Source organism: Corvus brachyrhynchos, unplaced genomic scaffold (genome assembly GCF_000691975.1).
Source record: "Corvus brachyrhynchos isolate BGI_N302 unplaced genomic scaffold, ASM69197v1 scaffold112, whole genome shotgun sequence".
NCBI classification, from domain to species: Eukaryota; Metazoa; Chordata; class Aves; order Passeriformes; family Corvidae; genus Corvus; species Corvus brachyrhynchos.
Window position 1 is genome coordinate 67,229 of NW_008236765.1, and position 14,390 is coordinate 81,618.

General features: G+C 41.7%; 1 protein-coding gene across 4 annotated transcripts in view; it reads left to right on the plus strand.

Moving 5' to 3' along the window:
• The first annotated feature begins 9,108 nt into the window (after positions 1 to 9,108).
• BMP2K (BMP2 inducible kinase) overlaps positions 9,109 to 14,390 on the plus strand; it is a 31,368-nt gene continuing 26,086 nt past the window's right edge. For all 4 annotated transcript variants that reach the window (XM_017727330.1, XM_017727332.1, XM_017727331.1 and 1 more), the window contains exons 1-6: positions 9,109 to 9,306; positions 9,635 to 9,740; positions 11,422 to 11,564; positions 11,852 to 11,973; positions 12,977 to 13,058; positions 13,709 to 13,841. In XM_017727330.1, the coding sequence (XP_017582819.1) occupies positions 9,124 to 9,306; positions 9,635 to 9,740; positions 11,422 to 11,564; positions 11,852 to 11,973; positions 12,977 to 13,058; positions 13,709 to 13,841 (769 nt within the window). In that variant the 5' untranslated portion in view covers positions 9,109 to 9,123. The remainder of the gene's footprint in view (positions 9,307 to 9,634; positions 9,741 to 11,421; positions 11,565 to 11,851; positions 11,974 to 12,976; positions 13,059 to 13,708; positions 13,842 to 14,390) is intronic.

Here is a 14,390-nt window from a genome sequence, read left to right on the forward strand (position 1 = left end):
AAATAGATCATTAGAGAATGTGAGGCACTAAATTTTACTCTTCTGACATGTATGTGTAAGAACCTGACCTGAATACAACGTGCGTTCATGAGACTAGAATAGGAAGAGTGAATGAAATTTAGTGTGTCAGCGTTAGACATGGGATCAGTTCTGGTTTGTGCATGATGTGCAGGAAAATGAATCGTTTGGAAAAAAGCAAATGAAATAATTGCATCCTTTGAGCCTTGCTGTGTCTCCGTGGAGTTCAGTAGCACAGTCTGCATCTATAGAGTTGAGACCTTCAACTTGAGGTGAGTTTAGATGGATTATCACTTGGCTTTTACTTCATGAGAACTTGTGGAAGCAGCAGGAGGGGTATTTGATCCCAGGAGGAGCTATCCAAAGGCTTCTTAGGCAGTCTGAAGATAGAAAAGAAAGCTTATATGATTTTGGCAACTCAAAAGGAAGCAGTGTGCTGCATCTAATTTGGTTTAGTCTCGTAGTCTTCAAGTTCCTTCAGCCTTGGTGTGACTTTGCAGTATTATCCTCTCATCTTTGTGCATTCTTGAAAGACTTGATTTCTCCATTAAACATTTTATGCCTTTCTTATGACTTGCTGTTTTGTTAAACTGACATCAAATTGTGTAGCTGCATTTTTAAGAGGAGGCTTTTGCTTGAGGACATCTGTGAGTTTAGATGGTAGTTGGATCCTGACACTTTAATTTTCTGAGACTTGCCCAAACCCACCAGTTTCCAGAGCAGTCCATTTAATAAACAACTGCCTTGTTCTGAGTTACCACCGTTGACTGGCTCCTTCTTGAAACACAGGAGGTGTATGAGAGGTATTAAATGATTTTGATAATCTTGACTCTGATATTTCAAATCCTATTGCCATTGCAGCATAGCTTATTTAAAAGTATCAAGCTGCTTAGACTGCTATGAAATTTCAGTGTATCTTTTAAAATTGTTAAATGTTACATGGTGAAGTTTGGACTCCCAAGCACAGAAGTGCTACAAAGTCTTAAGAGATGCTTTGTATTCAAAGGTATTCAGCATGTACCAGATAGAGGTTCAAGAACTGCCTGTCCCCCCCATGTGGGTGCCAAGGAAGTATTATTGCCTAAAATTGTTTATAATTCTGTTGGTGTAAGCAGGTTGGATCTCAGATACTGTGCTCTTATTGGTCCCTTGTTCTTATGCCAGGTAAGTCTGTATCTCAGGATACTTCTTTGGTATGCCAGAGTTTAAACATACACCAGTATTTGCAGACAGCTAAAGAATATGAGGTAAGATAATGAAAATCCTTCTTAATTATTCGTATTGAGTATTTTAGCACTAATTCCAGCCAGTCAGTCTAGTTCTGGTCGTGCTCCTGGATGAAATGGTCAGTGACCTACGCTCAGATGTCAAGGTGAGTGACACTGTAGGCTCTTCCTGGCAGTTGAGATGGGCTTCATCTTACTAATTTATATGTGTAAGATGCCTTAGAAAAGGAGGAAACCAGAGAATCTTCCTGTGACATCTGCCTCAGTCTGAAGTGCCGCTGGCGTTACAAATGGCTTGGTTTGTGTCTGCACAGCCTGGTGGCTCTTGTCTTTGTGTGGCAGCCAGAGGTGGCACTGGTCCAGGACGCCGTGAACGAGCCGCTGGGCTGGAGCTGGGCGCTGTGTCTGGGGCCTTGTTCCTGTGCCACGGCAGCTTGGGGGCATTCAGTGCACGGTTAGTCATGGGGGAGGTTGGAGAGCTCTGCTTTGCATTCCTGGCCTTCCACATTGAAATCACGATTAAAGCAGTGATTTCAAGGAAAATGAAAGACCAACTAGAGAGCAAGTACGAGTTTGATCAAGAAAAGGTGTTTGCTTTCTTAACTGGTTGGTAACTGTATGGTATGACAATTGAGATCAGTTCCAGAAAAGTCATGGTGGTTCCATATTGGCTATATAATATCTACCTACTGATTTAACTATTTTGTAACTATATTTGTTTTTTTTTTTAATTATACCGGAGCTAAAATCAAGCTTTATTAAAAAAACCATAGCAAATGACATATAAAATTCATCTATAAAACAAAATTAATTCATGCTCCTAACCTCACCATTGTAGAATGGCAAACTCTGTGTTTGTTGAGCCTATATGCACAGATCATGTCATTGTTGTGGTTTTCCAACTCACTCTGTTTTCAGGTCAGAACAAACTACAGCTGGAGCTGGGTTCAGTGAACAAAGACATGAGGTGGGGAAGACATAAAAGATAAAACTGCTGTTCAAAGTTTTTAGGTTTTGGGATTTTTTTTGGTAAACGATGCTAGTGGATGCTCATTGTATGTGTCTTATCAATGTCTTGGATAAGTTCAAAAGCCTTCTCGTGAAAAGCACATATGAGTAAGTAGAGGTTAACATTATTTTTCACAGTCAATAAATTGAACTGTTGGTGATGTGCTGGTCATGTTCTGTGGTCCTTTCCTTATAGACAGGAAGGAAGTATTACTTGACTTAAATACAAGCTTCTGTTAAATATAGTTGTAGAGGTAAATGCATTAGATTTTTTTTTTTTCTAGTGAACAGCAGGAGGTGGTGATGATGTAATACATGAAAGTAGTACAGTGGTTGTGACTAACTCTCAAGCAGCTTCATTAAAGATTGAAATACAGAGAGGTTTTTGGTCTTTTTCCAGCCACAGTATGAGAAGGCATAGGCTTTACCCTAAGAAATACAATGTTTTGTCTTGGGTGCATGAGACTTATTCCTTGCAGGGTGTATCAAATGACTGGGTTTTTTGGTTTTGTTTGTTTGTTTTTTTAAAGCATGCATTAAATCAGCTATTTAGTCAATCTGTTTTCAACTTCCTTGGACTTAGACTACTGCAGGAATTGCAAGCATGTTAGGAAATTTATCTGCGTTAGGAAATTGGTGCCTTTTGTTTCTCTAGAAGCCAAGTAGCCAAGGCTGTCATGCAGAAGATGCCATGGAAGCGGTAGTCATGGCTAGCAAGACACCTGGACATGGAGAAGCAGGTGGGGTGATGATGGACTGTACTGAAGGACATGGAGTTCTGTTCTTTTTGCTTTTCGCTAGGCCAAATCTTAAGCATCTCAAGTTTGGCCCCTGGGCATGTCTGGTGCATGGGTGTTATTAAATACAGAAACTTTTCACAAAAGTCTATAGCAGACCTTAATTCAGCTTTCCCAGCTCACTCAGTAACTCAGTTGTCTTGGATGCCCCAAGGCAGTCTCTGGTGCTTCTGTCAGAGCTTTTTTTGAGGTTGGCCTGCAGCTGATGCTGGCAGAACTGGAATCTGAGCATCCCTGCCTGTGGCAGGGTAACAGTGCCATTAGCAGAGGTGTGCATGGCAGACCTGCCTGCTGTGGCTGCATGGTGATGTCCTGCTGGGATGTGATTCACAGCTGCTGTTTTCCCAGCGCTGCCGTAGGAGCGGATGCCGATTTGAGGAAAACAGTGCTACTTGTCTAAACTAGCCCTGATAGGCAGCTTGTTACATGGTGGGAATTTGTGTGGGCAGTGGGAAAGGGAGCAGTGGTATGTCCCTTGGAATGCATTGTCTGCATGCTTAAAATAAAGTGGAGAAATACTGAACTCTGAAATGTGTGTGTAGAAATTGAGTATTTTAGAAGTGGGGAGCTATTTTTGTTCTCGGTGTGGGGAATGCTGAGCTCTTGAGCTTGGGAGCAACATCTGTCAAATGTTCTTCCGGATGGAGCTGTATCTGAGAGCCTTGTGTTCATGACTGAGGCTCGTGGGGTAAGCTTTACTAAAAATATCCATGCACATGTGCACAAAAGCATAGGTGTAAGTGTGCAGAAAGGTGGATGTGCATATATGATCGGTGTTAGTTAATGCTGCCTTTATTCAGCAAGGCCGCTTTCCATTGCTTTCCAGGCAGTGGGCACACCCACAGGTGTTACAGCTTGGCTTGGCAGGTCGTGTATGGCGCCTTCCCAGGCTCTGGAATGCTCACGGCTGGCAGTGACTGGGGCACTGAGGTGGTGGTGTTGGAGCAAGCAGAGTGTGGAAGTGTTCTGTGACGTTGAGCACTGGATGCTCCTCAGCCCACATTCTGGAAGCTGGCATGTGGCATGAGGTACCCACCAGCTGCTGCAGGAGTTTGTGTTGCACTGCTGGAAAACAGACCTTTAGTAGTAGGGCATCCCCTCATTGTCTCATGCAGAGGTGCTTCAAGAATAGGAAAGCAGAACTGTGGCTTCCTTCTCCAGTGGAATGTGTGACAAAACCTAAACATTTCATCGAAAGTTTTTCATAAGGCTTGAAAAAGACATTGCAAGTTTCTATTAAAAGGTACTCCCTCAACAATCACACAGTGTTTGGGATCTGATGAGAAATTCAAATGTTTGAATTCCGTGTGTTTTTAAAGGTTTTGCTGTCAAAAACAGATAGAAAGCTTTATAGCTTCAAGAATTAAATTAATATTTTCTACACAAAACTCAGGTATTTCTTGTGTATGGTTTTAGCCTGCCACTCCTCCGTGTGCCTGCGATACAGCATCTGTACTGACTGACAGAAGGCAGTGCCTCTGGGAGTAAGGACTGCTGTCCTTGTGGGGACGGGGAAGGTTCTGAGAATTTGTACAAGTGAAACTATCCCAGTAGGATGCCAATGGACATACAGAGTTATGGATGTTGTAGCAGCACACCACAAGAGAAGTGGAGCAGCAGGATTGACGAGGGGGCTCTGTGGCACCATAGCAGCATATGAGGGTTCTGGAAGGACTCTTGAGAGCCAGAATGCCTGTGTGTGTTATACAGAACATGAAGATGGGATTGAAAGCAAGCTGCAAGAAACAGCTCTTGGCATGGGTTTGCCTGCAACTCTGGCGGAAAGGAGTTAATGCCAAATTCCTGGTAAAATAGCACATGGATATATTGATTTATGCTAGTTGAAAAAGGGCCTTTGCCAGTGGTACATACAAAAGTGCATGGAATATGAAGAGCTGTTTTTCTTGAGGCTGTGCTTTTGTTGTGGAGAAGGACTAATTCTTTTTGGAGTTTCTTCTTCATGTCCTTTGCCTTTGGACACTGGTTTCTTTTGTGTCTGAGTACCACATAAGATGTAGAGATCAGAGTGGGGGTGGGGGGGGGAGTGGTGTTTGGGTTGGTTTTTTTTTTTTTTTTCACCTGGAAGAAAGATGCTTAAAACATTTGATAGGGTCTTACTGCTCTCCGTCATTACGGACTTGCAGTAAGGTTTTCTTTGTTCGTATTGCTGGAGCCTGTTTGCAGGGCATTCATGCTTGAACTGGTCTTATTCTGTGTTTTAAGTGGATTCATAGTCCATAAACTGGTTCTCTTCAGTGCATTGGCCTTGCAGCTACAGTGCTTGGAAGGCTGTTCAGTTCTGGGAGGCAGGTCACTTCTGGAGTGGGGTGGCTCTGGCTCCAGGTTAGCCTGGTCTTGAAGATCTGTCTCTGGAACTAACAGGGAGCAGACATGTACAAGTGGCCCGGCATCAAGTGATTCTCAGAGTAAGTTAGCAGTGAAAGTATTGTTAAGTGCAGAAGTTGATTCAGAACACAGATAAGTGTACTGAAATTTATCATTGTGTGGGAGACTATCTGGAATGCCAAAAAGCCAGACCTGATATTTTAAAGGAAATTAGCATGTGGATGGATAGCCATCTTTTTGCAAAATTGGGGGAAAAGAGGGTTAGCATGGTATGTGTGGGTAGATGGGTCACAGGGAAATAATTGCACTTGAACCTGTTTCTATAGCTTTGTGAAGAGGGACACAAGGCTATCACCCTGACCAAGGTCATGTGAGGCTGAGAGCCTGTCTTGGGAGCAGACTTCAAATTAGAAATAAACTATCCTTTAGGTTGTTGTTGGGCTTTGTTAACAATAGCTTTACGCTGAGCTTTATGAAGAACAGCTTTCCACAGGGAATGTAAAGCCAGCATGGAGCTGTGCTGTAATGGAGGCAGTCGTGTTGGCCTTAGAACCCATCTTAGGGCTCGCGGGTCCAAGGCTTCATGTCTTTAAAAACTGTCCTCCTGAGCCCAAGATTATATTGAGTTGTTGAGAAAGCTCCTAAATACCTAACTGTCCACATTACATAGGCACATGAGAGCAGCTAGGATCTGTTGGTTTATTCATTTATTTCTTCATTCATTTTGGGTTTTGAAATGTGCATAAAAAACACATGTAAATACAATATCTGAAAATACACTTTTATATAATGGTTAGCTTTATCAAAACGTATTTTATTTGTCTGAATGGAAATAGATGCTAAAAACTTAGTCACGTCTCCAAAACAGCCAAGTTTTAATGGATTTGTAAGGAACCATTTATACTGTAGTAGCTGCCGTTCCTGGTTCAGCTTTTACAGATGTGATTAGTAGTTGCTGTATGTTACTGTAGAGGCAAAATCCTTCTGTGCCTGAAATTCTGTACTGTTTGTCTGAGATTCGGATAAATAAGCAAGAGGTTCACTACCTGGAGAACAACATTTGGTACTTAGATATGTTTCCAAAAAATCTGTATGATTTAAAAAACCTTATTGTCTCTATGTACATAATATGCGTAACTTTCTTCAGAATGTCTTTGTTAATACTCTTCTAGACTGTCTCCACAAAGTGGCTCTCAGCAGTCTGAAAGATGGTAAAGTTGCTGGAAGATTTTTCAGCCTTGTTTTGTTCTACCCGAGTAGGCAAATAGGGTACTTAGAATTCTAACAGCTCCACTGTTTCCTGGTTGGAGTTTCAGGAGTGTAACATGGTAAAGTGTAAATGGCATGTTGAGGCCTGTGGAGTTAGTCAAGATTGACCTTAAATACGCAAAGGAAAAAACCAAACACATGTGGCTGATGTAGAATTTCATTAAAAACAAAGAAACCCAGCCCAGAAAAAGCCCAAATCATTGCTGGTTAGCTGATATTAAGATCCCAAAAGTGCATAGTTAAGGTGACAAAAAGACAGTTCAAGGACAGAAAGGTAAGAAAGAGGTGTGAGCTTTTTAAGGAGTTTTATTCTGCTAAGTATCTATTGGCTTATATAGCTGCAAATGCTGTTGAAAGGCTTCTTACTAAGCATTCCAGGGAAAAGTGCAGTGTGGCTGTCCTGTGTAACTTCTGAGAAGTTAAACTTCGAGTGACTTTGGTGGAAATAAAAGACCGAAAGAGATGAAGCTCCTTTTTGTGTTTTAGTGCCAGTCAGCAACTGAGCCCCACACAGCCCGGTGCGATGAGGGAGAGAACAGGAAGGGGAGCAGTGAGAAAACCCGTGGGCTGTTATCAGGACAGTTCACCTGGTCGGGTCTTGCTCAGGGTTGTGCCACTTGACTCTTGGAGGAAAGGGTTTTACAGCGGTGGTATTTACTGATGGAAAACCATTCAAGATCAGGGATCTGCTTCTTGCCAAAACCAGGATCAGGTCTGCTTTTACAGTCCCTAGGGTTCAACTTCTGGCTGATATCGCCACCTAATGGCAAGAATAGCACTTGGCTGAGGATTTAGGGGCTTTTCGCTACTTTCCACTGATGGCTTTTTACCCAGTCGTGTCTGCTCAGGTTACATCAGAACAGTTGTCAGGGAAACTTGATATCTGGAGTTCTGTTTTGTCTTCCTGCTAGTCAGAGAGAATTTCAAGGCTACAAAACTGGTTAAAAAGTCAAGAAGTGATTATTATCTTCTTATCATGACTCTTGTGCTTTACCTGACTACTGCTTTGTGGTTTTGGTCAAATATTGGTGCTTAAAAACCAAATAGTTTTATTGTGAGGATAGTATAAAAACTCTTCTGCTAACGAAGGTCTGCACATCACTCTGGCAGAATTCCCCAGGCTGGTGTTCGGGGGCCCTCTTGGATCACTTCAGTCCCAGCTGGAGTTCAGCATTAGACCTCAAGCTGTTAAGAGTGAGTGTCCTGTGAATTTTTTGAGAAGGCCCTGTGTAAACTAGGGTGAGGCTGTTGAATTAAACTTGGCAGTAATTCTGCTTTGACAGCCTGGCATGTCATTTGACTGAATGAGAATTAAGTTAAAAAATAATAAATATTTAATCTTCAAGAGAAATTCTTTAATAAAACTTGGCTTCTTGAGTGGCAATGATTATGTGCTTGTTTCCTCAAGCACATGAGACTTGCATCAAATGAGGTACATTATACTTCATAAACATGACTTGCAGATGCTGCTGGGTACCATGAAATGTGTGCATTTCAATTGGCTGCCTGATTATCTGCATAGTTAATTATTTTAATTTACGTATTTCTGTCCTGATGCTCCTGCCCTAGTACAAAGTTCCCGTGGTGCCAGCTGGCTTTCGATCAGAGAGCAATCACTTAAGGAAAGCAGGGATTTACATGAGCTCTCCTGTGAGGTGGATTTCCTATAACTGTGGGAAAGCTGTGCATGTGAGCCTTGAGGTGATGCCAGTGTGGCCTTCTTGAGCAGCAGGCAGGACTAACAGGAGGCAGATAAAACAGCGGAGTGTTGGTTTTCACTTTGGTTTCCCGAGAATTGAGAATTACTTTCTGTGTGGGTTGTTTCACTTGTGTGTGTATTTCCTTGCTTCCTTGATTCTTCCCTACCAGTGAAGAGAGAAAAAACCCCTCATACTGGAAAGTGGGCTCGACTATGTGGTTCCCAGTTCATGGCACTGTTGGACTAAGAATGTTCCTGGTGGGACTGGTTGTGGGAAATTGCTTAATTCTACTTTGCACGTTCAGTGTGGTTTAAATAAGAACACTTCATTAGGGCTGATTGCTTGTGCTCTCTGGGGCTCCAGGGAGGCTATTAAGGCTAACCTGAACAGTCACGTGACCTCTTCAGTATCTCTCAAGACTTTTTCCTAAAATTTTACTTTTTATATATTAGGATGTGGGTTTAGCGAATTAATGTACCTTCACTTGATTCAGGTTTTTGAATGACCCTGAAAGTACTTCAGGGTTGATATCTCAATACATAGTCGTTCTGTGCTTTATGCGTTCGTTTGAATGTGAAAATGCTTTTCTAATGCTTTCGTGTAATGTTGTAAGAAAATAGTAAGACTTCAATGGTTTTGTCATGAATAGCTGGTTTAAGAGAAATGGGTTGAGGTAACAAATATTTAACTTCTCAAGTGGTTGTTACTTGTCACTCGATGGCTGACATAGTCTTTGTTGCTCATCCTTAGTATGTAGTGATGTTGACTAGAGGAATACCAACAAACTCAAGTAGCTTCTCCTTTTTGTACTTATGTTCTCCAGGTGGCTTCTCAACCGTGTTTCTGGTACGCACCCCCAGCGGGACCCGCTGCGCACTGAAGCGAATGTGCGTGAATAACGTGCCAGACCTCAACGTCTGCAAGAGAGAAATCACCATTATGGTAAGAAGGCCATTATTTGGAACTGGACAATGTGTCAGGTGGTAGCGTACACACATCAAATGCCTCTCCAGTGTTTCTAGACAGCTCTTGCTTTTGATCCTGTGGTCCTGTTTTTCTGCCGGTACTTCCAGGAACTGATGCTGGCTTTAGGGTTGATACGTGAATAACTTCTGAAGGAATTATTCAAATATGTTTTTGATACCACAGTCAGTTTGGTTAGTACGTCTGGTTCCCAAGCAAAAGGAATTTATTGCAGTGCTGCAGTGGCAACTGAAAATCTCTTTTAATTTTCTCGGTACTGAAACGTAATACACGTTTTCTTTTTCAGAAAGAGTTATCTGGGCACAAGAACATTGTGAGCTATTTGGACTGTGCTGTCAACTTGCTAAGTGATAACGTTTGGGAGGTGCTCATCCTCATGGAGTACTGTCGAGGTAAGAGTCACCTCCTAGGTTTCCAGAGGAAAATGCTTGTACTGTCACCTGTGATTTTACTTAAAACTGTTCTCTTAATAGAAGAGGTTAACACGTATGTGTTACAGCTGGAATCCAGGTAGTTCGTTTCACTTTTCTGTTGGCATTGCTACTTAGGCACTGGGCAAAACGTGAGTTTCACAAAGCTGTGTAATTAAGTATGGTTATAAACAGGGAAATTAATTCTCTACGTATGGAGTGCAGTTGTGCTGTTCTGCTGGTGGAGCTAAGCAACATGTATGTGGAACATAACTTGATGGGAAAAATGGGCAAATTTTCACCACTTTTCTCCCTCTGCTGTTTTTGTTTTAGATGACAGCATTGAAGAAGCTTTACCTGACAGGTGATTTGCTACAAATGGGCATATTAAAGTTAGGGTTGATAGTGCTGTCCAACAAGATATTCGCCCTGTGTTCCTGCTTTACATTGTAACTTTGTTTCAAACAATATCTAAGTCAGGGACTGTCTGGTTTGGGGTTTTTTTCCCCCACGTCCCATATGTGTGGAATAAACTTGCCAGTGTGTTTAAGTTGAAGTGAGGTTTATCTAAAATCTAGGGAGACTGGGTGCTGGCCTCATAGTATGAGGTGGTGGTTAACCCAAGTAAGTGGTGATAGTGGAACCAGTGCTGCAACTACAAAGCAAATACTTTGAGCCTAGCAAGAAGCCATCCTGTGGTCTGTACTGCTCAAAGAATACTTTGAGCTGGGGTGGATGTGGGTTATATTTGCAGTAGAAGCAGTAAGCATTACAGGTTGTGCAGTCTGTACCATAAGGAGCCAAAAACAACCTTAATGTACATTTTGGGGAATGGAATAAGGAGAAGTTGAAAACTAATGGCCACATTTTTGGCCTTTTACTCTGCTTGTATGGGTGAATTTCTGTACCTTTGTGGGAGCTCAGTTCTGACTCGCTGTTAGTAGTACTTTTTCCCTAATGATCCTGGTAAATAGCCCCATGGACAACAGCTGTCAGATCACTTGACAGTGTTGGGCTTTCTGTGTTCCAAGCATCCTTGTTTGACAGAATGCCCACCAAGGCCCTGCTGCATCTCTGCAAGAGTCCTTCGTCATTTCTGTGTGCAGTGAGCATTGTGGTAGGAAGAGCTTAGTGTTGTCTGGTAAAATTACTGCAAGAAACAGGGAAGTACAGATTCCCAATCTTAAAAGACACCTATGAAAAGGGAAAGGGAGGTCTTCTTCCTTGGAGGAAGTTCAGGGCTTTTTTTGCCCCCTTCCCTGCCTCCCCTTTCTTCCTCCTTTGTCTTCCAGAAAGACAGAGAGGGTGTCTAGAGAGTGAATTAATGAGCTCAGTCGGCTGACAGAGTTTGGGTTATGGATCCCAATGCAAGAGACAGTTTTGAGGTGACGTATTGGTGTGATGGATGCTTTTTTGTGTGTGCAGCAGTTGGTTTCAAACATGTTTCAGCCACAGGGACTGGATTGTTTTCATTTGAGCCAATAATTTTTCTGTTTAGGGTGATACAAGAGTGTGGAGTTGGAAAACCAGGTTTGTTTTGTTCAAATACAGTAACTGTGGAAAACTTCCTTACATCATATTTATGGATTTATTGCATATAAGTAAGCTTTTACTTCTGTACTTGATAGGAATTACTTGAAAGAAATGTCTCTTCTTTCCTTAGCTGGGCAAGTTGTGAACCAGATGAACCAGCGTCTGCAGACAGGCTTCACCGAGTCAGAAGTATTGAGAATATTTTGTGACACCTGTGAAGCTGTTGCCAGGTTGCATCAGTGCAAAACACCTATAGTTCACCGGGATCTGAAGGTATGAACTTCACCGTAAGAAAATCCAGGCTAAAATCAGTGATCTGCTTGAAAAGGGTTGAGGATAAAGGAGAGGTTTCCCTAAGACAGACTTCTACTTGGGAGCTTGGTGTTGGTGGAGCTATAAACAGACGTTAACCATAGGACATCATTTATTGCTAAAACTAAGTTTAGCAGTTGATTTTGCTGAAAACTTCCTGCTTGTGTGTGAGAATATGTAATAACACTTTACCTGGAAATGAATGCTATTATATTAACCTGCTTTTTGTGTGTTGATTTCCTTTCAAGGTGGAGAATCTATTGTTAAATGATAATGGGAACTACGTTCTCTGTGATTTTGGCAGTGCCACTAACAAATACCTGAACCCTCAAAGAGATGGTGTTAATATGGTTGAAGAAGAAATTAAAAAGTAAGTTTACTTTTAGGTGACCTGTCATAAGCAATGACTGTGCTGCCAGGAAGCTCCATGTATTATAGTGCGGTGTGCATGTATCACCGATGAATTGAAATTAATGGCTGATCTTGAATTAATTTTGGCGTAAATTTAGTAAAAGACTGGAGGTATTTGATAACATTTCCTCCATTTACTCACAGATTGTTTTTCAAAGGTGAGATTCTTAAAAATAAAACTGTTGGAAAAAAGCATGCTGTTCTGAAATTCAGTTGTTCAAAAATATATGTCTGGCTCCTGGCCAGTGTAGGGGTTGGATGCTTTTAATTTGTGCTTTGAAATTTTTTTAATTTCAATACTGCTAAGCAAATACTTGCTGAGATAACAACTGATGTAAATAAGCATTGCAATGGATTTATGTAGTCTCATTTACAGAGTATGGTCCATGTTCATTTTCCTAAGACTGATCAGAAAAGTATTTCAACTTTTCTTAGACACACTCTTGAAAACATGTATTACCTTGGTTTTGCTCTTCTGGGCTAACTACTGCAGAGGGTTACATACAGGCTGCTTGTTTTCAAGTCATGAAGTGATACAGGTTTTTTCCACCTCTGAAGTATTTGAAGTACCAGTTTAACAGTTGTTTTGAGATGTTAGTGTTACGAAATCTGCATTTGGTATGTTTCAGTGTGAGACAGGGAGAGCCCTTGTAGGACCCTGCAGTTACTCCTCCGAAATGACTGGCACAGTCACTCTGGCAAAAGTCCATGCTTTTGGGGAAATAACACTAAAAGCAAATATTAGCTGACTGAAGACTTATTCTTGAGTATGATAGTTAATATTGCTGCTTCAGGTACTATTTGTGCTGCTGCAAATGCAGTAATGACTTGGATCGTGCAAGACAATTCCAGGCACATGTCTGAAACTTGTGTGTTTGGTGTGTGCATGGCAGATGGGGAAAACATCCTCTCAGTTCTGAGGCAAGGTTTTCAACTATGTCCTCTCTATTTTATATTGCTAGGTACACAACACTTTCATACAGAGCTCCTGAGATGATCAATCTGTATGGAGGAAAGCCAATTACTACCAAGGCAGATATCTGGGTAAGAAAAAAACCAGGTAGGATGATATATGGGACTGGTTAAGGAGGGGGAATTAAAACTGCCATTGACTGACTGAAAAATTAATTATTGGAAAATGAAATACATTGGGCAGCTGTAGAACACAACAGTAGAGATAGCTTGGGTAGTTAGATTTTTTTGTAAATATAATAAATCCCACATTTGATTTTTTTTTTTTCTTTTAATTTAAAGGAAGGGGAATGTGATTTAGAACTTCTCTTCTTTTGTTGGCTCTAGTTTCTGGTTGATAGTCCCTAGTGATTTCTCATGGAAACCTATTGGCAGCATGGTCAAGAAAGGTGCTTTTTATTAGTTGATGTGCAGAGAAGAAAACAAATACGTAATTTAGTGCAAAGAGTTGTGATATCTCTGGGTGATAGGACACTGAGAATGCAGCTCCTGGTATGCTCTGGTTTGTACTTGGTTTGCTACAGGAATCTGTGGAAGAGCAAGTGTTGCTAGAGCTGCTTTTGATCCATCAGCTCATTGCATCAGCTGTGTTCCGAAGTGCAGCTCCTACACAGAGTGTGAACAGCCGCTGTAGCCAGGGTGGAGCGTCTTGTTGGTGCTGCCGTGTTGTGGCAAGGGGCTTGCCCTCATCCCCTCACAGGGCCTGTGTTTGTCTTTCACAGGCACTGGGCTGCTTGCTGTATAAGCTCTGCTTCTTTTCACTTCCCTTTGGAGAAAGTCAGGTTGCCATTTGCGATGGAAGCTTTACTATCCCAGACGGCTCGCGATACTCCCACAGCGTTCACTGCTTGATAAGTAAGTACACAGGCACTGCAGCAACTCTTTCATCTCATAAAGCCAGAAAAGCACAGCAAGTGCTGCTGAGCACCATCAGTGTAAAGACCTGCCGCGTTCAGCTGTGCCTCTCAACTCCCCAAGAGCGTTGCTGAAGCTCAAGGAACCTTTTGGTTTCTCTGGGACTCAAGGATGATTTTTTTTTTCCCTTAGGTGTCCATAAACCCCAAAGGAATAGGGGGAATGCAAAGAGTGCTTGTATTTATTATTTAGCTTTTTTTATTCATACTTCCTTTTTGCTCTTAAGTGTGTTTTTTCTGTGGAATGTCAGACCATTGACGGTATTTTCTGTGCAAGTTGGACAGTTGTGCTTAGATGAATTTGAAGCGCAGCTTTAGCATAGCAACGTCAATGTGCTAAGATTAATTGCACTGGGGATAATTTTATAGTAGTTCCATGATTTATACTGGAACAAAAATCAGGAAAATTTTGTGCAACCCCAAGTGTTGGACATGAACTCTGGCAAAAGTTTGGCATACATTCTGGCAAAGTGTACGAAGAGAGATTTTT